Source organism: Pleuronectes platessa, chromosome 21 (assembly GCF_947347685.1).
Source record: "Pleuronectes platessa chromosome 21, fPlePla1.1, whole genome shotgun sequence".
In the NCBI taxonomy this organism is placed as follows: domain Eukaryota; kingdom Metazoa; phylum Chordata; class Actinopteri; order Pleuronectiformes; family Pleuronectidae; genus Pleuronectes; species Pleuronectes platessa.
The window spans coordinates 8,506,350-8,529,912 of NC_070646.1; the positions used below are offsets into that span (position 1 = coordinate 8,506,350).

General features: G+C 43.5%; 2 protein-coding genes across 5 annotated transcripts; one reads left to right on the plus strand and one right to left on the minus strand.

Annotated features, from left to right (window-relative positions):
- Window positions 1–298: 298 nt before the first annotated feature.
- On the plus strand, window positions 299–10,744 carry fbxo11b (F-box protein 11b). 4 transcript variants are annotated; one of them, XM_053413293.1, is made up of 22 exons: window positions 299–637; window positions 1,856–2,019; window positions 2,204–2,285; window positions 2,500–2,644; window positions 2,738–2,867; window positions 3,929–4,012; window positions 4,145–4,277; window positions 4,403–4,509; window positions 4,949–5,060; window positions 5,956–6,062; window positions 6,170–6,307; window positions 6,395–6,612; window positions 6,836–7,016; window positions 7,112–7,234; window positions 7,569–7,654; window positions 7,756–7,832; window positions 7,911–8,054; window positions 8,253–8,363; window positions 8,466–8,573; window positions 8,684–8,792; window positions 9,031–9,129; window positions 9,328–10,744. In XM_053413293.1, exons 1-22 carry the CDS (start codon window positions 550–552, stop codon window positions 9,455–9,457), a joined length of 2,676 nt encoding a protein of 891 aa, XP_053269268.1. In that variant the 5' UTR covers window positions 299–549; the 3' UTR covers window positions 9,458–10,744. The 4 variants fall into 4 exon arrangements, with proteins under 4 accessions (XP_053269268.1, XP_053269269.1, XP_053269270.1 ...); XM_053413294.1 differs by having other exon boundaries at window positions 2,503–2,644; XM_053413295.1 differs by having other exon boundaries at window positions 2,204–2,264.
- On the minus strand, window positions 10,067–22,769 carry msh2 (mutS homolog 2 (E. coli)). Its single transcript, XM_053413292.1, has 16 exons — window positions 22,545–22,769; window positions 20,865–21,013; window positions 20,472–20,756; window positions 19,558–19,704; window positions 19,168–19,317; window positions 18,589–18,722; window positions 17,835–18,034; window positions 16,985–17,094; window positions 16,731–16,854; window positions 15,498–15,648; window positions 15,307–15,404; window positions 14,799–15,044; window positions 13,910–14,114; window positions 13,584–13,831; window positions 12,664–12,839; window positions 10,067–12,250 (listed from the first exon to the last, which is right to left on the minus strand). Exons 1-16 carry the CDS (start codon window positions 22,750–22,752, stop codon window positions 12,083–12,085), a joined length of 2,799 nt encoding a protein of 932 aa, XP_053269267.1. The 5' UTR covers window positions 22,753–22,769; the 3' UTR covers window positions 10,067–12,082.
- Window positions 22,770–23,563: the final 794 nt, after the last annotated feature.

A 23,563-nucleotide genomic window follows, 5' to 3' on the forward strand; every position in this document is an offset into this window, starting at 1 on the left:
TGAAAGAGTGATCCTGGTCACAAATCACACAAACAGGAAGTAACCTACGCAGTGTTTGGGCTCCATGAACGCAGGTGACATCCTGGTTTCTGTTCACTTTATTATCATCATCGGTTCATCGATGAGTCTCATCGTTGATCAAATCGCCGCTTGACCGATTCCGAACCCCAACAGAAGGGTTTGTCAATTCCTCATGAGACGAGCCTCCTGGTTGGCTGGTCCGGGAGGAGCTCATCAACCCCCACACGTGATTGGCCGAGCTCGCACTCTGGCTCTGTTTTTTCTCGCGATTCTTTCCCGTGTGGGTTAATGGCTCCTCCTGCTACAGACTGAGACGGAGCTGGCAACGAGCGGCGATACGGGGGGAGCTGCTGCACCACGGAGGAAAAAACAGGCGATTACACCCCAAATACCAGCGGGTTTTCGGTCGCAGTCGTTCTGGTGCGTCTGGGAAAAGGGCCGTCCAGGTGGTAGACCGGGCCGAGTGCGACATTCAGCAGCGGGCGGGTCGAGGAAAGCTGTCCCATTTTTCAACAACCAACTCCCCAGATGAACTCCGTCAGAGCCACCAACAGGAGACCCAGGCGAGTGTCGAGGCCGCGCCCGGTGCAGCCCGAGCGGAACAACGGGGATAGAGGTAAGCTAGGCCGCGGGGAGCTTCGAGACGAAGCGGTGTCAGGTGGGTGGCGGTCCTGCGTGTTACCCCACGTCTGTACTCAACAGGCCGCGTTCGCTGCTCTACTGCGGCGGCAGCTGCAGCAGGAAAACCCGAGGCTTCTCGCTCTGTGGCTTAGGCCAGGCCGCGCTTTGTTTGGCTTGAGTGATTGGGGCTAGCGAACACCGCTAGCTTAGCCTCGCTTAGGTGGAGGTTGGGGGTTGTCTTCGCCCTAACGTAATGCGTATACAGGCGCACGGATAACATTCATGGCTCATATTCAGGCATCTTCAGCTGGAGGCGAAGGGGTTGACTCCACAGCTTTTAACCGCAGCCTCCCGTGTGCGCTCGGCCATTGCATTCCCAGCTGTCACTAACGATTCCGAGGGTGTAAATCTGCGGTGTCTTGTGGACTGCCATTTTTGGGGTGTAACGTTAACAAAAACATTAGCAGGCGACCGGGGGGGCAATGCTAGCTAGCTGCCCCGGCTACAACAGGCTACAGCGGATCAGCTGTGATAGATGATACGGTGGAGGGGGGGTTTTAGGACGATTTGGTTGTGTCCATTTTGTTTGCTTTTGGCGAGAAGCTAGCGCAACCCGCGGATCTGAACCGACATCCCCTTCCTTGTTCTCGGTGCCTGCTAGCCGGAGCTCGATTTGTTTACACCGCGGATTTGTCAGCTACGCAGTTGAGTTTGTAGCCCTTTAGCCGCACGTCCGATCGACTTCTTCTGCGGCCCTTAATTTTGACAGCACCCCCCTTTTTTAAAGACGAGCCTGGTTCTGCTCCTGTGAGGGTCACACGGCAAATGCACAAAGGCCGATTTCAGCTGGGCATGACCGCATATAAGAGCCTTGTTGTGTGGCTGCAGGGGGTGCATCTGCCATTATCAATCAGTAACCTTTGTCTGCCATACCAACTACTACCCTGCCTGTTAGCCTGCGCAGTATGCACACAGCATGTGAGTTGAATTCACACCATTGTTTAGTAATGCTCAGGACAATACGAGTATCAATAGTAACAGTAGATGTTTCCTGCAGTTAAAGGAAGACGTTTTAGGTGTTTGATTTAGTAAATGAGCGGTGAACTGTCTCCATTTTTTTAATTACATGTCGTGCAGCTTTATGCATTTCTAAAGTGCCACTTGACAAAGTGGTTGATGCATAGAAAAATTGTGTTTTGCCTTTTGTGTCTAGATGAGGAGGCTCCTGCAGCTGCTGCAGCAGAAATGGCCATTGAGGAATCTGGTCAAGGAGCTCAGAACAGTCCCTACCAGCTTCGACGCAAGACCCTGCTCCCCAAGAGAACCGCCGCTGCCTCTGCCACAGCCTCCGCCTGCCCCAGCAAGAGCCCGATGGATGTAAGACTGAAACATTTGACTGTGCATGTCTCCAGGCTTGTGTGTGAAAGAAACTGACCTGCTGATTGAGCGTGTCCTTCTCTGGGGAAACAATGATTTTGTGACACAGCAGTACATTTCCCAGTTTATTACTAAGTCCTTGAGTCTTGGCATGAAGTTAATGTCTCATTGCCCTCTTTTACAGGGAGCGTCCACTTCATCGACAGAGGTCTTTGGCCATCGAGCCAAGCGGGCACGAGTGTCCGGTAAGAGCCACGACCTGCCAGGTGTGTTAAATCTCTGCAGCTGGGCAAGGATAGAGTTAGCTTCTTTTTTTTATTGATTTACCCCCCCCCCCCCCCCCCCCCCTTTCGGTTCTGGTAAATCTTGTTATTTTGCAATCCATTAAATTACCTGACTCCATAGTGTAATGTGCATGGAATGAAAGATTTTTCCGAATGCTCATGTTGGGAGTGTGTGTCTTTGTTTGTGTGTTTATAGCAGCCCCAGCAGAGCAATATCTGCAGCAGAAGCTTCCAGATGAGGTTGTTTTGAAGATCTTCTCCTACTTACTGGAACAAGATCTCTGTCAGGCGGCTTGTGTCTGCAAGAGGTTCAGCCAGCTAGCCAATGACCCAATCCTATGGTCAGTGGAAACGATCCTGTTCCTGTTGTAAATGTCCGTCGTGAAAAGAGAGAAGACAACTGAAGTTCTGTGTATGTGGTTTTAATCTGGCAGGAAGCGCCTGTATATGGAGGTGTTTGAGTACACACGTCCAATGATGCACCCTGAACCAGGCAGATTCTACCAGGTCAGCCCTGAGGAGCATGAACACCCAAACCCATGGAAGGAAAGCTTCCAACAGCTGGTGAGTTTGTCCTTAAAGTTTTTTGATGCGTCGTCTTTTCATGAAGAAAGTACTCTCGGAGGAGCTTCCAACTCCTTGCATAGTCCTGGTTTACTTTATTCCCTCCTTATGTTATCTCTGTGTATACTAAAAATATACAGGGTGCAGTTCTGCAAAGTCATTTTTGGCTTTGCAATAAAATCCATGCCGCACGCCAAGGAATAATGTCTGACCAGGGGGAAATGAATCTAAGTTAAAATGTTTGATTTAATCTTTAAGAGCTTTTACTTTCATGCTCATGTCCAATATCTTATTGTTTTCTTGTAACGCCTGCACACCATGATATCACTATATCTCAAAAGCATTTCCTTAGCAAAGTTCTGAGGGAAATTCTTGCTTCTACTACAATTTTTTTAATACATGCATAGTATTCACCCGAAGTCAGTGTATTATTTCCATTCATCCTCAAACGGATGCGTGTAATAGATGTTGATGTGCTCACTTTGTCCTTCTGAGGTTATATCAAAAATAACGTTAAGTTCATCTGATCATCTTATAGTGTCCATCCACATCTTTTAAGCTCCTCAGGCTGATATGAGATAAACATGTATTATAATTATTTGGAAAATTGAAAATATTGATGGTTATCACAGAGATTGTGACGTTTCATTGTCACTCAAATCCTAAGATGTTACTCTTGTCTTGTGTGGTTATTGCTGCAGTGTATTGTCTTGTCTGCTTTGGTTGGTTTGTGGGTTGCATATATTTACAGCTGCACCCACCTGACTTTTTCTTGTAAACTATTCGATTAATACCTTTTCTGGTCTGTTAAAATACAATGCCGAAAACCCACGCTGATTAAATCCTTTATGAGACTTTCTTGGGTAAGAAGTTCTCTTCATTTTGTGTTTTCTATTTAAATAAAACAAAACTTTAGCACCAGAAGAAATTACACTTTTTAATCAAGCCTATACTAGCCATTGCAAAGGGACAATATAATGATCAGGTTCTGTGAGGCCCATGCTAGTGTTTGCAGTGATCAGCAGCTCTTCATATGGACCTTGGTGTTTTCTGTGTTGCAGTACAAAGGTGCCCATGTAAAACCAGGCTTTGCCGAGCATTTCTACAGTAACCCTGGCAGATACAAAGGCAGAGAGAACATGCTGGTAAGTTAAAACCTCAGCGTTGAAGAGAAGTCTTTACCACAGCTAATGTATACACTTGGTTGCTTTTCCAGGCTGCCCTCTGATAAATGATGTGATATTCTGCCTGAAAGACATTGTGCCTTTCACCTGCAGTACTATGACACCATTGAGGATGCACTGGGTGGGGTCCAAGAGGCCCACTTTGATGGCCTAATCTTTGTTCACTCTGGCATCTACACAGACGAGTGGATTTACATAGAGTCTCCCATCACCATGATCGGTGCAGGTGAGCATTTTACTTTCAGTGAAAACTACACGAGGCACAAACCTAGATGCTTGTCCCTGCTGCAATCAATATCTCTCACATTCAGTGGTGTTTGAGTGTTGAGGGGTTTTCTGCTTTCCTCTCAGCTCCTGGTAAAGTAGCTGACAAGGTGGTGATAGAAAATACACGAGACTCTACGTTTGTCTTCATGGAGGGTTCGGAGGACGCCTATGTGGGATACATGACCATAAAGGTAAACAACCTGTTTACAATCAACTTGAATACTTCGAGTGTTTATTTATTTATTTATATACCTATACATGCATACACTGTTACACTGGAGAAAGTTCACCATGTGGATGTAATGAGACTAGATTAGATATTATAATCTGATTAGAGTTGAACTCAATGTTATATGACACCAGTAATGCATTCAAAGAAAGATTTTTGACTGATGTTTGTAGAGCTGCATAGAAAAACACACTCTCTGTGAATCATATTATTTTCTGTCTGCTGCTGTGAGATATTTTCTGACTATTTTCTGACTATATTCTGTAATCGACTTCAATTATCTGTCGAACTGATGCCTCCAGTAGGCAAAGTCCAGTGTGGATGTGGTGGGTGGACAGAAGCTTGACGTGTTGTGAGTAAACTCAGCCTCTGTCTGACCTCTGCTGCTTTCCTCTCCACAGTTTAATCCCGATGATAAGTCGGCGCAGCACCACAACGCCCACCACTGTCTGGAGATCACAGTCAACTGCAGCCCGAACATCGACCACTGCATCATCCGTTCCACCTGCACAGGTAACACACATGCAGTGATCACATTTACATAACACTTGTACAGCCTCAACAAAAAAATGGTAGATGATTTGGCACCCTGTATGCTGATGCAACTTTAGCTTATACCTTTTACCAGATATCTTCTTCTGGCCATATGGCAACAATACATTTTATGTCTTGCAAGCAATTTGAGTTTTGCTCGTTGTTGGTTTATTTATTCGTGGGTTCCAAAGTTTTTTCCCTGATAGTTGCCAACATGTCTGACATACTCCGAGACAGTGTGCATGATTAGATTTCCCATTCTTTTTATAAATTTCACAAAATTTGAATTGTCGATATGAGAGATGTCATGGTGAGGACATGTTTTCATTGCCATTTCCGATTAATCAAGACATTTCACGAAAAAAGGCTTTTGCTGCAGGCAGCATCAGCTTAGAGTTACATCTGTGATGATTAACTCCAGATGCGGTCACCTTCAGGTTACCTTTTGCCAAACAGGTGCTCCTGCCTGTACCACCATCACTTTTAATCCAAAACCTCTGCTGTGTTGTTCAACTTTCTTATGTGATAAGACTTTGCTACTCTGATTTGACTCTGCTCTGGAGCTGCATGGCGCAGACGCCTAAAGTTAACAATTGTAGCTTATGTCGCGGGATGGTAGACTATTTTACAAATTAGCATTTTATTAGATGAATGTGATCGCTTTGGCAGATGCATGTAACAAATCGATCGGGTTTCATATATAAAATACTGGAATGGACAGGATGGGAGACAATCACAGCAGCATTAGTTGTGTAACATTGTGAATTGAATTCCTATATTGTTTTTTTTTTTATAATCAACTGACCGAGCATTTGAAAGTGATCATCATTTTTACCGTAATTTTTTGTGACCCTCTGTTTTCCCCTGTGTATAGTGGGTTCAGCTGTATGTGTGAGTGGCCAGGGGGCATGTCCGACCATCAAACACTGCAACATCAGCGACTGTGAGAACGTAGGCCTTTACATCACAGACCATGCACAGGTAATAAGAACCTCTTCTCCCCCCCCCCATAGCACACATAGTTCACAATGAATGCTCTCACACATACGAGCTTTGAATCTCACTTGAAGATTTGTGTTTTCTCACAGGGGATTTATGAAGACAATGAGATCAGCAACAATGCGCTAGCAGGAATTTGGGTGAAAAACCACGGTAATCCCATCATTAGACGTAACCACATCCACCATGGACGAGATGTCGGAGTGTTCACCTTCGACCACGGCATGGTAAATACTCAATAGCCATGTCACGCCATACAATTTACTTGAAGGACCACCTAACCATTTATTATATATGCCTTCTCCATGTTTCAGGGTTACTTTGAGAACTGTAACATCCATAGGAACCGTATAGCAGGCTTTGAGGTGAAGGCCTACGCCAACCCCACAGTGGTGCGCTGTGAGATCCATCATGGCCAAACAGGAGGCATCTATGTCCACGAGAAGGGGCGAGGACAGTTTATAGAGAACAAAATCTATGCTAATAACTTTGCCGGAGTGTGGATCACGTCCAACAGTGACCCGACGATACGGTGAGAACAGGCACTTCACACAGGAACAGCCACTTGATTAAACCTGGACAGGCACTTGCTATCTAGGTATTGATTTGGTGCAAGATTAAACTTGCAAAGAGCAAAATATGATATTGATGTAAATGTAGAACAACAAATATTGCACATTGTTTGCATCTTTTCATTTTGTATTCTTATGCATATCCTCTCCAAGATTGTGACTGTTTATTTCCTGTATATTCAGGGGAAATGCTATATTCAACGGTAACCAAGGAGGGGTGTATATATTTGGCGATGGACGGGGTTTGATAGAGAGCAACGATATCTATGGTAATGCCTTGGCGGGAATCCAGATTCGAACCAACAGTTGCCCCATTGTAAGGCACAACAAGATCCACGATGGACAGCATGGAGGCATCTATGTGGTAAATACACCCATCAGTGTGAAATTACTCCCGTCAGAAGTTTAACTCCCATCAGACCAGTTTTTCTTACAGATGTTTCTATGTGTGCGTTTCAGCATGAGAAAGGCCAGGGGGTGATCGAGGAGAATGAGGTTTACAGCAACACACTGGCCGGAGTGTGGGTGACCACAGGCAGCACTCCGGTCCTCCGCAAGAACCGCATCCATAGCGGCAAACAGGTCAAATATTCAGAGTATTCTAATACATTTATAGTTGTAATTAGATTTTTCGGTCTTGTAATTGAATTGTGGTTAAGTGACAGATGAACTGGACCATTTACATTTGTTTTGGCTTTCATTCTGTTTATTGGATCATTATTGATATGAGATTGCAGCCCTCACTGAGCTGGGGTCAAATCCTCATATATTGTGTTCTCTCGTCTTTTTGTATTTTACATTACTGCTAATATAAACTTATGTATTTGAATTACAGTGTCATTGCTGTCGCTTTTCTTTTTAAGATATTTTATATCTTCATTCTGTGTTTTTAATATTTCAATTTACCTCCATTTAGGTTGGTGTATATTTCTATGACAATGGGCACGGTGTATTGGAAGACAATGACATCTACAATCACATGTACTCTGGTGTACAAATAAGGTAATGATCACCCCCCCCCAGCAGTGGGGATACAAAATAGGAGCTTAAGAACATAGTTTTGTGAATTTTCTGATTTTAAATGTTCTGTTGAATCTTGACAGGACGGGGAGCAACCCAAAGATCCGGCGCAACAAGATATGGGGGGGCCAGAACGGGGGGATCTTAGTCTACAACTCAGGTCTGTATTTTACCACCTTCTGCCTCATATGTAGTGTGTGTGTACTTCTGTTTCTAATCCAGCTGTTTAATGTATCAGGTCTGGGCTTCATCGAAGACAATGAGATCTTTGACAATGCCATGGCAGGAGTGTGGATCAAGACGGACAGCAACCCCACACTGAGAAGAAACAAAATACATGACGGCAGAGATGGAGGCATCTGCATTTTCAACGGAGGCAGAGGTACTGCAGTGTGATCTGTAAAGTCTTTGTTAACGATCAGAAAACATCAAATAGCTTCTGAACTATTCTCTCCGTCTGGAAGATATGACGAGGACATATTAGAACTTTGGCATCTTCTTTCCTGTTACCCTGGTCTTTGTTACTTGGGATTTTACTCCTGGATATTTATAGTTTTGTGTGTATCCTCTTTCTCCGTAGGGTTGCTGGAAGAGAACGACATCTTCAGGAACGCTCAGGCTGGCGTGCTGATCAGCACCAACAGCCATCCAATCCTCCGCAAGAACCGCATCTTTGACGGCTTTGCTGCTGGTTAGCTTTTTTCAAAAATAACCTCCATGTAGCCACAAATAACATCCTTGTTAATATACATATTTGATACTGATGGCAGATTTTATCTTCTTCCTTACGCAGGAATTGAAATCACCAACCACGCCACAGCCACGCTCGAGGGAAACCAGATCTTCAACAACCGCTTCGGGGGCTTGTTTCTAGCCTCAGGAGTCAACGTCACCATGAAAGGTAAAAAGCATCTTTGCGTAATTGAAGTTAAGCTCACACTGGTCAGAAGCTTTGCTGTTATATGGAAACCATTTATTCACAACCTTTATTTTCTGCTCCTCCTATATCAGATAATAAGATTCTGAATAACCAGGATGCAATTGAGAAGGCGGTGAGCAGAGGACAGTGTCTGTACAAGATCTCCAGCTACACCAGTTACCCCATGCACGACTTCTACAGGTACACAACATAAAAAACCTTTTTAATAAACTGTTTATTGCTGCAATTAATATTTAGATTAATCTTCAGCAATTGTAATAGATGCCATTTTAACAAAAATGCCAAACATGACGTTTTCACTCAGATGTGATGACTTTTAGCCTTTTCTCCCCGTATGACAGTGGAATTTGTTTTTGAATGTGTCGAGCTTCTGACAAAACAATAAGTTTAAGATGTATATAATGTATTTCCTCTGCAGATGTCACACCTGTAACACGACAGATAGGAACGCCATCTGTGTTAACTGCATCAAAAAGTGCCACCAAGGGCATGATGTAGAGTTTATACGGCACGACCGGTAAGTCTTTTACTTCCGTATTGGCATTTCTGACGAATAAGTTATTCTGGGAACAGAATCTGAGCAAAAGTGGGAAAATTTATATATATTTTTTTCTATCTCAAAAAGCAAATGTAGTTTCATTATTTTATGAACTGGTTTTGACATCTTCTTTCATTAATACTCTGGTTGTTAATCCTTGGTTTGTTTCCCTCTCAGGTTTTTTTGTGACTGCGGGGCAGGAACGTTGTCCAACCCATGCACGCTGGCCGGCGAGCCCACACACGACACGGACACTCTGTATGATTCAGCGCCACCCATCGAGTCCAACACTCTGCAACATAACTGAAAGCATCCGGTCGAGTTACACTCTCTCACATAAGCATACAAACACATTACATTGCACACAGCCATGCACACGCACACACATACACACATTCACATGCAGCCATAAGTACCCAGAGAGACTCTATGATTGTGGCGCTCTCAGAAGGGATCAAGGTGAAAGGCTGCAGAGGAAGCAGCTTCCTGCCCACTGCAGACCGACTCGCTGCAGCAGAGTCAAGACTCCACTAGAGGGAGCAGTGGAGCTGAGGGTAGACTGACAGAATGGCCACAAGAGATTCCTCACCCGAGTATTTCTTATTGCAGTCTGTAGGCAGGGAGGAGAAGGGCTATGCAGAGGGGCTGCCGATGGCCGCCTGCGCTGTTTTGGCAGCACACGAAATCCCCCCCCACCCCTGATGTAAATCCTCGATTCCCAGCCCTCTTCTTCTTCACAAGAACTGCTGTCAAAGACACTTCCTGCTTCCTCGCAGCTGCCATCCCCATTGGCTGCTCATGCAGTTGTAACTAGGCAACGGATGGGAGGATGTCGCTCTGTTGTGTGTGGATAAAGAGAAAGATTGTGTGTGTGTGTGTGATGGAGCACTTGGGCTTTTTTTTTTTTTAAAGAAGAAAAGGTTCTGATCAATGGATTTTATTTCAATGCTTTCTCATGTAGTTTTGTATTTTCAAGCAAAGAGCTGACTGTATTTGAATGTCTTTTATTTTATTATATATTATTATAATTATTATTTTTCTTTGGTTAGCGTCCCCCCTCCCCGACACCCAGAGAAACTGCAGAAACTCTGAAGTCCCAGTGGTGAAATTCTTTCTGTGAAAGAGAATCTCGTTTAACACTAATTACCCTCTCCAGTATATTAGCTTCAATGGCAGGTGGAGGGACTCCACACTTGTATAAAGGTGTGTATGCGCGTGTGTAAATGTGTGTTGTGTACAGTGAAAGTGTGTGTGTGTATATGTTTATAAGTTGATGCAGTCAGTGTTTTGTGGAGAGGGTTCCAATAGGAGGTGCCAGAGCTTCTATTAACTGGAACTGATGAGTCAATCTGCAGTACCCCTATCCCCTACATCATTCCCCCCCCTCCCCCGTGTATCGTGGTGACTGTGGCTCCTCATGCAGCCTGAATCGTATGCATGTACCATAACATCTAGACTTAATATATTGTGAAGTATTCAATAACCATTATGTAGATGCTAGTTGGAATTCAAAAAGGGGTATACTTTCTTAGAAAGACAAAAAAAGAAAACAGGAAACTGACCATTTCTAAGAAAATAAAACTTTATTAGATCAGAGGTGTCCGTCTCGTAAATACACTCGCAGTGATGGAAATCCAAATTCTACAGTCACCACTCAAAGCTGGGGTGCTGTTAAAGCATCTTAGTTAACAAAAGTGATCACATGTTGAGTAACTTCTGCCGATCCTCATGAGTTTGGAAACTTGATATTAATGTGAATGCTCAGACTTAAGTTACAGAATATTTTCATTGCACAGTAGCTCCTGAGAAGAAAGGAAAAAAGCTTCATTTTTTATTTCACACAGCTGGTCCTTTATCACAGAATCCATTTTCACATGACCTTTGTAAAACCTGGGATATTAAAATATTAATCGTTCTCAGAGGAAGCAACTGAGCAAGATATCTTCAAAGTCTAGAGCATATTCCTGTTTTGAAGGGGACCATCATTGCTCTGGTTTGATTGTTGGATCTATAAAATGTGATTTGTCAGGTTTCTGCAAAAAAGGGAAATTTACAGAAGACATTAACTGCAAATAATATTGGATGGTATAGAGCGGCCCAACAGTCACTTCATGAAACCACATTTAAAATTCACTAGAACCAGATTTTAAATTGGATCTGCACCAAATTGCCATAAATCTCCGTCCCCTAAATGTGCTTGCAAATGTTAGTGTTAAAAAATATCCTGGCTCCGCATCAAAATGTAATGGGTCTTCCTTGAGTCATTCTCCATACCTTCATAAAATTTCATTGAAATTGACTGAGTCGTTTTTGTGTTGACCTGCTGACACACAAACGCAGGTCAGATAAATTCAAAACCACAGAAAATATCAGGCTGTATTTTGGGTGAAAATGTAACATCTGGATTTGAATTCACAGAGCAGCTATAAAAACAAACGTCACTTTAATGTTTCTTGTGAGTAACTGAGTATAAAGCAATTTTGGAGGCTGCAGGTAATCGTAATGTATTATTTGGACAGGTGTTCCTATTATTTCAACCACCCCATTCATTTCAGAGACCGAAACCACGTGCTCTTAAGTTGTTTCAGTGACAACGCTGACATGGAGGGAGGATATATTACAGCTCGCCATCTAACCGAGTTAGTTTTAGTGTGGTGCTGCCAACACACAGCGGTCAGGGTGTACTTTCACATCCACAGAAGATAAACATGTTTGTCTGACACACTTTTAAAGAAAAACAATTCCAAGAACTGTTGTTTACATGGAACATGACGTCCTGGCTGTTGATCAGATGTCCTTGAAAATCAGCCATTACACAGCAACTGGCTCAAAAAAACAAACTCATGGCAAATTCAGGAATATTTCTTTATTGGAAAATATACAATGTTAGTGTGCCAATGTTTTTATACATGAAATGAATCTTTGTTGATCCTCAAACGGTTTTAACGCATCGGGAAAGGATGTCTGTGATGTACGTGTTGTTCTTAGCTGCCAGCTCCTGCTTCATTCTCCTCAGCTCCACCTTCAGCTCCGCCTCGCTCATGGTGGCAGGAAGTGACTTCGCCTTCTCCAGGAAGGTCAGGATCAGGTTTTCCCCCACCTGGCGAATAGAGGAAGGGCACCAGTTTTACAAAAGAAGGCCATGAGAACATTTACACTCAAATGCTTTCAGAGATAATTGGACAAATGTGTGATCCATCTTCTGATCTGTACAACAAAGCAACTTCAATACACCAGGTTCTGATGTTTGCTCATGTTCATTCTCAAGTTTAGAAAAATGGAATCACTACTGCAGCAAGATGGCAGCCTTCATATCCACGATACTTGAGCTTCAGGTTTGCACAACAGGAGGAAATAGAGATGTCTCGTACATCTTTGTAAACAGTCTTGTTGACATAAACAACATAGCATTTAGATGACAAATACATTAATGAACCTGCTAAAACCTATATCATAGTCCATTTGTCCCAAATAAAAAGTGGTTCAGTTTCCAGTTAGAGTCAAACTCAGTACTTGTTTGTCCGTCAGTCGTCTCTTGGCCTCGGGCTCTTCCTCCTGCGTCGACGTCCCCCCCGCAGGTTCCTGGAACTCCTCCAGCTCCTCGGCCTTCTCCTTGGCCATGGCAACCACAGATGGCGGGAAAGAGGCCATCTCGGCGACGTGGATCCCAAAGCTCTGGTCACACACACCTGGACACACAGGTACGGGCGCGTCAAGTTCTGAGACTCTGATTCTTCTGATATATCAATCATCAACCGAGAAAACTATTTTCTTCTCAGTAACAAATACTTTTATTTTTGGAGTAAAGGTCAAAGGAAAATTCACGTCCATCATCAACATAAGACATTCTCCAAAAGGAATGATATATAACTCATTAGATGAAGATGACATTTTAAGATGATCTCATGCTTGAATAAGCACCAGTCAATTTTATATAAAAGTCATGAGTTCAATCACAGAAAGATTAAATACAAATGAATCAGTGTGTAACCACAGTCAGAGCAGCCGTCTGTCATTAACTTTCCTTCATGCTTGAACGAATTGGAAATAATCCAAAACCCTGAAGTCTTTTATTTTATTTTAGCTGGATAGAAGAATAAAAACGTATCTAATCTTAGTTTTCTGAAGAGATATAACTCGTTTCTGTTCTGAAATTATTTGGCAACAAGTGGCAAATACTTTAAGAGCATTGTGACTTGTTGCATGAATGCTCATCCGAATAAATGTGTAAAAGATTCATTCAAAATAAGCTATGTGAGAATAACTAAAAGACGAGGCAAATTTCATGTGTGAAAACGGCTTAAATCAAGTTAAGGAGCTGAAATGATTTGTTCTCTTATTTTACTTTCCATCGGTCATGGTTAAAAAAAAGCTGAAAAGTCCCATGAGGAATAAAACCACAAATGCATGTGTGAAACCACATGTTGCCTGACCTGGTTTGACTCTGTACAGCATGGTGAGCGTGTCGTGAGAGGTCAGGGCCGTGACGTGCAGGTTGTGAACGCTGGGCTCATGTGCTGCGAGCGCCGTCAGCTCGTGGAAGTGCGTGGCAAACAGGCAGAAGCCGCCGATTTTGGAGGCAATGTGTTCGCTGATGGCCCAGGCGAGCCCGAAGCCGTCGTACGTGGACGTGCCTCTGCCGAGCTCGTCGATTATGATCAGAGAGTTCTCAGTGGCCGAGCTGGAGGGAACAGAGAGCCGACACGTGAGACCAGGGTAGAGCCACTTGTGATGAAGCTATAAATGAGTGTGTGCGTACCGGAGAATGGCGGCTATTTCCAACATCTCAGACATGAAGGTGGACACGCCTTTCACCTGGCAGTCCCCCGCTCCCACCCTGGCCAGGACGCTGTCGACCACGCTCAGCTCCGCCTTCTCGCACGGCACAAAGCAGCCGATCTGAGCCATGAGCGCGATCACACCCACCTGCCGGATGAACGTGGACTTGCCTCCCATGTTCGGTCCTGCAGACAGGAAGAGAGCAGGAGGATCAGAGAAGAGGAGGAAGTGTTTCCAACATGAACCCATGAAATTAGGTCCAGGCAGAGTTTTCCTTTCATATTTGAAGAATAAAGGCAGGGTGATGAACCTGTAAAACTAACATACATATACTAAATATAAATATAAAACAATGTGTATGAGAGATATTAAAACCTTAAGTTTAGTATTTTGTCCAGCACCATCTTGGTTATTTGAAACCATAGGTGAGTATTCGAAGGAGCAGGGGGTGGAGCCTGAGGGAGACCTCGAGGACACTGCATGTCCACGTACACTGGCAACCTGCACCCATTGGATGCTGCTAGCTGTCAATCATGCTTTATCATCAAACATCAGGTCATTTCTCATATACTTCAATAGAGAGGGACTTTTGGCAACCAGTGGAGTTGCCCCCTGCTGGTCAATCGAGAGAATACAGGTTTCAGGCATGACACTTTCTAGACTGGATATCTACGTCTATTTATGTATAAAGTGTGAGATCATACTGAGAGGATGCACTGAGAAATTCAAGAAATACCTCCTTGCATACCAAGATGTATTGAGGTTAGGTTTCTGAGTTTATTCTCAGATTGAAGGTTATTAAAGCGCCTGCTAATAACTGCTGCTGTACCATATGATGGGAGACGGGACATCCGCTGGCTCTTCTTTACCTGTTATAATATAAAAGTTCTTCTCTCCGTGGACAAAGGTGATATCGTTGGGTATGAAGGCCGTGTCCGGGTCTGTCTCCATGCAGGGGTGTCTGGCCTGCAGCAGCTCCATGCGCCTGCAGCCGTCGGCCAAGAGGCGAGGCCGCACGTACGGCACCGGAGCGGAGACGGACGCCACCGCGAAGCTCGCCACCGCGTCCAGCTGCGCGATCACGTCGCTCAGCGTCTGGAGCGGGTCCACGTAGCCTGGGGATCCAAAGCATTCGAGGAACGGTCAGAGAGGAAACTGCAGCATGTCAGTCGTTATGCGAGTAAAGAATAACGTCTGACCACAGGCTTGTCATTAGAGGATAACGAATGAAATCAATTACTGAAAGGTTCACATAAAGACATATTCAGTGTAACTCATAATGTCCATGAAAGTCAGACAAGGTCATATTTTTTAAATTTTTCAAATCGATGTCGTGCCGACCAGATGGCGTGAGCAGCATGTGACGAGCTCCCTCACCTGAGGCGATGCTGATGATCTCTTTGACGATGGCGTTCTGCGCCTCCTCGTACTCCTCCCTGCTCTTGGTGTACTCCTCATTCAGAGAGCTCAGTTTGCTGTGGACATGTGGAAGTGTGCATGCGAGAGCATCAGCTGACGGCAAGAACGTCTCTATCCGCGGCTAACGTGTGCGAGTGTGTGACACGGACCTGTTGGTGAAACGCACTCCGTTCTTCTGGACGTCCAGTGTGGTGAATTTCTTGTTGTTCCTCAGGTTCTTCTCGACCTTGCAGGTGACTCTCATGTAAAAGCCCAGTATCGCGTTCGACTCCAGTTTCACCGTCTTACCGGCGTCCAGACCTGAAACACAAGGTTACTGTATGAGCTCAAACTGAAAGCCGAACCACATCCACATATGAAAACAGTATATTTGCCAAAGAGCCATCAGTTTCCGGCTTGTGATCTGGGTTTCCTTCCTTAACAACATTCTCCAGCTCCAGAGGGGAAACCTTTTCCCTCCACCTCTGAGTCTACCCAGGGAAGTGAACCTCAACTGACTTCCTGTGATTGGCAGCAAGAAGTTGTTTGAGTTCCAACCCTCACCCACGGCCATGAGTGATGTTTTTGATGTAAAAATTTCACCTGGCTCCAACTGAAATAGCACTCAGAGCACAAACATCCATTTAGCAACACACATGTACCTTCTCAAAAGGGTTCCTACACGTCACAGCCAAGGTGAAAAGATCACTTATTAACTAAAGCTCTAACTTGAGCTGGCTCAATCACAGACTGTATATTAAGATGGACGCCACCCAAAACATCCCGGATGCAAAAGAGCTAGAGTTCACAAAGTAGCAATCGGGATGGAGCCATGGTTTCAAGCTCCAGCTGAGTTGTAGGGGATCGAACAACAAATAACAAATTAGAACAAAAATTTATCAGAAAAGAATTAGCACTTTAACGTGCCTGAAATGACAGAAACTCTTTGTTTATTTATTTAGTTGATTTGTACTTAAATAAATTAAAATGATTCCATCCACTAACATAGAGGAGGCAGGATTTTATGACCTTTATTCCTTTCAAAGGTTGACTCCATGAGGAACGCACAGGAAACGTTCATGTCTAAGGTTCTAGTTTTGATTTCGGAGAAACTTTTTTCCCCCCGCAACATACCAGACGTTTATTCAGTCCGATTTTTTATCTGAAGAATTCATCACAAAGAGAAAGATTTATTCATCACATGATGAGAGCACGGCGAAATCGACTTGCTCTGGCATTTGTAATCACACCGCATCAAAAAAGATGAAACCTTATCAGCAGATGTGTGCGTGAAGCCGCACCCTTAAAATACAGTGTCCAACTTTGTTGTGAGGAAAAAATACACTTCTGTTTGATTAATGAATATACTTGGCCTCTGTGTGTGTGTGTGTGTGGGTAATCACCTAGTTCTCTGGCCGCGCTGTTCAGCACTGCCTGCATGCTCTTATCAAGCGTGTCCATCTTTTCTCTCAGCTCACTCAGCACCGGATCGAACGACGCCTTCACCAGAAATTCGTGGTGATCGATCTGCACGGTGCACACAACGTTTGAGAGAGCAGCCGTGTTAACAATATGTAAAATCGATGACACGCAAACACAAAGCACAGAGCATCAGCCTCCCTTTTCTCCTCGAGTGTGAAAGCGTGAAAGATCGGACCTGGTTCATGTCCAGAGTGGTTTCGATCATCTCCTGATATTTGATGAAGTCGGAGTGCAGGTCTCTGAGAGGGGAGACGAACACGGCCTCCAGCAGAACCTGGTGGCTGCCTGCAACACACACGCACATCGGAAATGAATGATTATATATTCTATAGAGTCGTAACCTCGGCCTGGAGTGAAGATTTGATGTAATCAGGTAGGATAGCATCTGCAGCTTCAACTAAGCTTCGCAGAGGAAATGTGTTTCCAGTCATTATGCAATGAGAGCTAATGGCATCCGGGCTCCAGCTCCAACGTTAGCAGACAGACTCAAGAGAAAATTCATCTCCACTTCTGACTCTTTAAGCAAATCTTTGAAAAAATAATGAATCATTATTCTAAAGGTTTTCACCGATCACAACAAATCTGAGTCGTGTTAAGTTCTTCAAACGAACCGGTACGATGACAGGGTTTCTGCAAGTTAATTATAAGACTATCTGAGACCAGAATCAGTGCATTTAAGGTATTTCCCATAATTGAAGATGAAGTAGACAAGTGAAAACCCCTTGTAGCAAGTTATCTCTCAACCTACAGGCAGAGAAAGTTGGTCCTTGCATGGCCCCCAAACTCTTAAATGTATTTTTTAAAGCACAACAGAAGAAGAGTTAAATGAACATTTACATACTTAAAACCTACCGAAATATATTAAAGACCTAGTAGGTACGACATATTTAAGACTTTTGAGGACTTAAATGCAGATGACTATTTTACACTTTGACTTTTTAAGATCCTGTGGAAACCCTGGATGAACGGCACCATTGCTTCATCTGTTTTCACTGACTCGATGGCTGCAGGTTTGCGTGATGTACCTGAGGATCTCTCGATGGCCGTGGCGAGGGGGGGGATCTGGGTCACAGCCTGGTAGACGCGGTAACAGTCCTGGAGCGTGGCTGTGTGACGGTGGAACTTCTTGGCCAGGCGGTGGAGATCGGGAAAGCGCCGCAGCAAGTCCTCCTGGCAGGTGTGCCTGAGATCAGAGTCACACACAAAACTCTCCACCAAGTCCAACCTGCGTGTACACACACAAAGTCACACACAAAAACACAATCTCACACACACGCAGAGAGATTTCAAAGAGGATCCTCAAAATGTGTCCTATGAGCTCATCAATGATCAAATCAAGCTTAATAAGCTACAGGTAAAAAGAAAAGCCCATTAATCATTAGTCACTTGAAAGAAAATGTATTATTGTGATAATCAAATAAAAGTTGGTGTATCCAAAAAGAGACATTTGAGGACTTTGTTTTCTGATGTTTTTCTGACTGACAAATAAACAATTTATTTGAGAAAATAATATGCAGATTTATCAACATCAACAAGCAATAGTGACACAAACACAAGTCCTAACACTTCACACTGTTATTTAAGAGAAGAACACAAGGGACGTCCCCCAACAAGCTTTCTCTGGCTTCTTCCGTCTTACTTTTTATCATGTGATCCAAAAAACTGAAGCTGAATTTATCAAGTTGAAAGAGTTTGATTTCAATCTGCTTTATTTTAGCCACCAACCCTAACCAGCGCCCCTTTAAAACACGCCCTGATTGGCTGTGGACGTGTCATTACCTCTCCTCTATTTTGGTTCGGTCCATCAGAGGCTGCTTGATCCACTGGTTGATGAGACGCTGGCCCTGCGGGGTGCGGCACTTGTTCAACAGACCGGCCAGAGAATGACTTCTGCTGGTGTCGTCAGGTGAAGCCTGGATGACACAGATCAAATACATGTCGTGTTATATCACTCGTCCATATCAAGTGTTTTGTTTTTATATCACAGGGGCAAAAACAAAGGTGAGAACCAACAAACAAGGGACTCGCTTTTAAAATCCTGACCAATTTTGAAATTGGGCTAAATATGGAGGAGAAACTTCCCAGAAATTCTTAATTTCTAATCTCAAACACACGCAAACTATGACACATCATGTTATGAAGATTACCCGAAGGTTTGTACGTGTAATCGACCCTTAAGCTGTGTGATCACAAGCTACTCAGTTTACACAACTCTCAAAAGGACGGACTTCTTAAACTAAACTCTCTTTCTTTCCTTCCTTCCTTCTTTGTACTGAGGGGGCAGGATTCTCCGGGCCGTGTTTATAAAACCCAGACTAACTACCTCTGTGGCATTTTGTCCTGGTTCCTGGCACTGACCTGGAAGAGGTTGAGAGCGGTCACTGCAGCATTGTCCAGCCTCATGTACTGACCCAGGTCCAGAGTGGTCAGACTGAAGGAGTTGAAGTTGGACTCGTCGGAGAGCAGTTCGAGGAAACGCACTACTGCAGCCAGGCAGGACATCGCCACCTGAGAATGAAATAACACAGACACACAGGGACTCTGGTCACAAGTTGTTGTTTTTTTTATACTTAGCAAAGTATAAAAAAAATCAAAAATTTGCCTCAAGCCTTCACAATCTGTCAAACAATATAAAACTCTCAGCCATCAATTCAGCTTAGGAAAAAACATCCAAACCCCCCCCTCCAAAAGGAAATACTGCCTCTGTGTTGTTACTGTGTGCGTCAGGAGGCTGTTTGATTTGTTCACCTGCTTGTCCAGCTCGGGCAGCGTGCTGCTGGCTGTCGTCTCTCCTCTCTTGGCTCGCAGCAGCCTGTTGAGATCCTGCACCATGTCCTTACTGCTGAACTCTGACCTCTTCCTGTCAGAGACCAGCACGCCGCCACGCTCCACCACCTACACACACACACAAACACACACAGTAATTACATTTACTTAATTCGTCATTATAACAACTGAGTGCTATGACAAAGAAGTCACAATAAGAACATACAGAACAAAAGCTGTAACACGAAAATGGCTACAGGCCGAACCCCCAACAGAGACTGACTGGATAGATATTGTAACTGGTATTCAAAATATGTCGAGAATTACTTTTTCGCTGAATCTACGTTCGATAAATTTCTGCAGTATTGGCAAAAATGGATTGTGTTTGTGACCTCACAGGATCATCACTGATCTGTAACTGTGTGAATTTACATTTATTTCCATCGATGTACCATCAGTATTAATGTATAGGTGACCAACTTTTTGTTCCTTGTATTTATGCATGTTTAATTGTATCTTTGTTTCTTTAAAAATAAAGTTAAAAAAATCCAGAAGAACAGAGAGAACAGAACATACAAATATTACATACAATTATGACAAAGACTTGAGACCAACTGTGATGGTTTATTAAGGTTTAATAACCTGCTCTAGACAAATAAGAAAAAATGTGCATGAATAGTATTTTCTGCCTACAATAGTTATTGTTTTTGGACCACCACAGTTTGTTACAACAGTCCACTGTGTGTGTGTGTTCATGTTTGAACATGTATTTGCTGTGCACATGCTGTGACATCTTCCTCCAAGTCACACCGCTGGGGTTAAGCGATTTATCTTATTCAGCAATGTTGAAAGTGCTATATTATATATATATTATATAACGAATGACTTCACCCTACCTGTCGTAGTTTGCTGCCGTCGGCGTTGCTGTCCCCCTGGGCTAAGAGACACTCTTTGGGGCCGAGCTGGACGAGCATGGACTCCAGGTTGGAGAAGATCTCGTTGTCTGCAAACTCGCACACTCCCATGGTCCTCTGCGCGGCGTCCACATAGCCGACGCCGACCGCGCGCTGTCCATCAGCTCCTGTGGCGATGCGCACGGCTACGACTCCCGCACTGCCCACCGCTCCGGTTCCACCACCGAACAGAATCTCCTCGAACTGAGTCAGGTTTCCCGGAGAGGCCTGAGTGTGGAGGCAAAAGACAAGATGTGGGACGGAAAGAGAGTCCATGTTTGTGAGAAGAGCGATTGATTCCGTTTATCCAACAGCCACGAGCATCACACACAATACCTTGTACTCGATCTTCCAGTCGTGCTCCTTGCTGCTCTTGCTGTGGTTCCTGTACACCTCCACTCTGTACTGCCGCACCAGCAGCAGGTCTTTCACGAAGGCCTCGAAGTTCAGCTTGCTCAGGACAACGCTCTCCAGCTTACGGCTCCCTGTCGACCAACACACTCACTGAGACGAAGAGGCAAACTCCAGAGCGCCATGTTGTAGATTTATTTAAGGTGCAGCTGGTGCACAAAAGTAATATTATGCATCTCTCTCTTCAGAACATTTCAAATACAGGGTGCACAGGCAGCAGTGTTAAAGGATTTATAGTGTGATGTACTCGCCTCGGGCCATGAATCTATTAGTCCACTAAAAGAGACAGAATTTAACAATAATAGTCATGATAAAAATGACTTAATAAACATAAAGCTGCAGGTAAAGGGTAAAATGTCTTCACACAATATAAAATAATAATTGACTTTGGCAGACTATATTTTTCAAACCAAGATCCTTATGGAAAGCTACATTATTACACACATTTTTGGACTTTACTTTGAAAAATCTCTTAATCTATACAGTAAATATGTTTAATATTCAGTATGTAGGTAGCCTGAGAGGTCCTGAACACATGCATATCAGTCTCACTCTGAACTTATTGCGCAGAGTGTTTTTATAGAATTTTGAAATATCCTGAAATGATCTATTCCACAGTGAAAATGTTGGACTTTACTTTGTAAATTCTCTCAATCTATAAGGTAAATATGTTTGATATTCAGTGCATTGATAGTCAGAGAGGTCCTGAACACAGGCATATTAGTCTCACTCTGAACTTATTGATCAAAGTGTTTTTATAAAACTTTGAAATATCCAGAAATTAACTGATTTGATTATACACATGTTGGACTTTAATTTGAAAAATCTCTTAATCTTTACAGTAAATATGTTTGATATTCAGTATGTAGGTAGTCAGAGAGGTCCTGAACACAGGCATATCAGTCTCTCTCTGAACGTATTGAGCAAAGTGTTTAACAGTACTTTGAAGTATCCAGAAATGACCTACTTGAAGCTAAAAATGTGTGGTTTTCATTTTGTAATATCTCATAATTGATATTGTCAAAATGCTATTCATAAAAATGACACAGGTAAGACAATATATACTTCTTGTGAATTTAATCCAAGAAATTATTTTTCAATTATGCATTTTGTATAGGATCCATGTCAACAGTTTATTTTGAAAACCGGACATAGACCCACATGTGTTCTTCCTCTAACTTCGAGTACTCCGTTGCCGTCCCCTTTCTGGGCGGTTTGGATGCGTTTACCATAAGTGTCAGTATATGAGTGCAGTAGAATTTCCGTGTCATGACCACAGAGATGCGAGTGTCTGCTGGCTTGACCGCATAGGAACTTAACGGAACTAAAAGATAATAAAAACACGAGGCCTCAGAATCAAACAAACAGTTATCAACAAGCTCCATCGATCCATACACAGTTTATATAAATATATATAATTAACTCTATTTATCTTTGTTATTATAATTAAAAATATGTGCTGAATGACGTTTCCTGCAAAGCTCGGGGTTGCAGCTCGTGCAGTGGATGCATTAGCATCTAGCTTAGCTTGACTTTAAGCATCAAAAGACGTTCAGTTTGCAGACTCCAGCTAGCTACACGCTAGCTCCTGAAGCTAAGGAGTACCTGAGCCCAGATGCTTGATGACCCCGTTAGTCTTGAAAACCTCCTTCGCCGCGAATAGGGCGTCTTTCCCGTGCACGGTGTAGTAGTCGTTGCGGTCGAATATCCTGAACGTGGTGTCCGGTTTCTCCGGCATGGAGAAGATGAAGCTGAGGAAGCCATGCTCGGACGCGCTGTCCATGGACAAGTTGTGCTTCGGCTGCACCGCCATGCTGGAATCTCCCGCCAACGCCGGGAACAGGCAGGAAGTCGCGTCATGCCATCGTCACTGTAGCTTGTTTCCATGGAAACGAGGCCCAACCAAACTGTAGTGAAGTAACACATTTCTTTATTTTTCCTAAACAATGCACAAACACGAAAACTAGACATGTGACTGATGTACCTATACATAGATAGATAGACAGACCTGTAGATCTATCTATCTATCTCTCTATCTCTCCATCTCTCTATCTCTCTATCTATCTATCTATCTATATATATTTATCCATGCATCTATCTTGTCATTAAACACAATACCCAGGTACCCTCGCATGTGGGGGTTTCAGCGACCTGTGTGTTTGACATCACGACCCTCAGGTCAGCTTGGAGCATTTGTATGATCTGTTCCTTTGAGGATAAAAACGATGACACGCCTGCATGTAAGAACGGATCTGAAAACACATGCAGCCGAGGATAAGCTGCATGAGAAATGTCTCCATCAGAATTAAACACGTCCTGTTGTTATACAAGATCATACTGTCTTTCTCCATTGTCAAGAGAGTGTGAGAGAGAGAGAGAGAGAGAGAGAGAGAGAGAGAGAGAGAGAGAGAGAGAGAGAGAGAGAGAGAAATTATATGAAATTATATGACAGGCCTTAAATATGGGCAATACTGTGTTAACTAACTGGCTGTATTTTCCAATTGTTATTGATTAAGTTATACATTGATTTATGTATTTTTGTTGACCTATAACCTTGCACAAATTGCAGAATTTATTTATTATAACAGTGATTTGAAGTTCTACAAATGTTAAGTGTCTTCAAT

Bases quoted from the DNA above. Each gene is read 5' to 3' on its own strand.
- fbxo11b (XM_053413293.1), top strand. From the start codon at position 550: ATGAACTCCGTCAGAGCCACCAACAGGAGACCCAGGCGAGTGTCGAGG. The intron at 6,308-6,394 runs GTAAATACTCAA...TCCATGTTTCAG, and splicing joins TCACCTTCGACCACGGCATG to GGTTACTTTGAGAACTGTAA. The intron at 9,130-9,327 runs GTAAGTCTTTTA...TTTCCCTCTCAG, and splicing joins GAGTTTATACGGCACGACCG to GTTTTTTTGTGACTGCGGGG.
- msh2 (XM_053413292.1), bottom strand. From the start codon at position 22,752: ATGGCGGTGCAGCCGAAGCACAACTTGTCCATGGACAGCGCGTCCGAG. The intron at 18,723-19,167 runs GTCAGTGCCAGG...TGTGTCATCCAG, and splicing joins CCGCTCTCAACCTCTTCCAG to GCTTCACCTGACGACACCAG. The intron at 12,251-12,663 runs GTACTGAGTTTG...TCTATTCGCCAG, and splicing joins GACGACTGACGGACAAACAA to GTGGGGGAAAACCTGATCCT.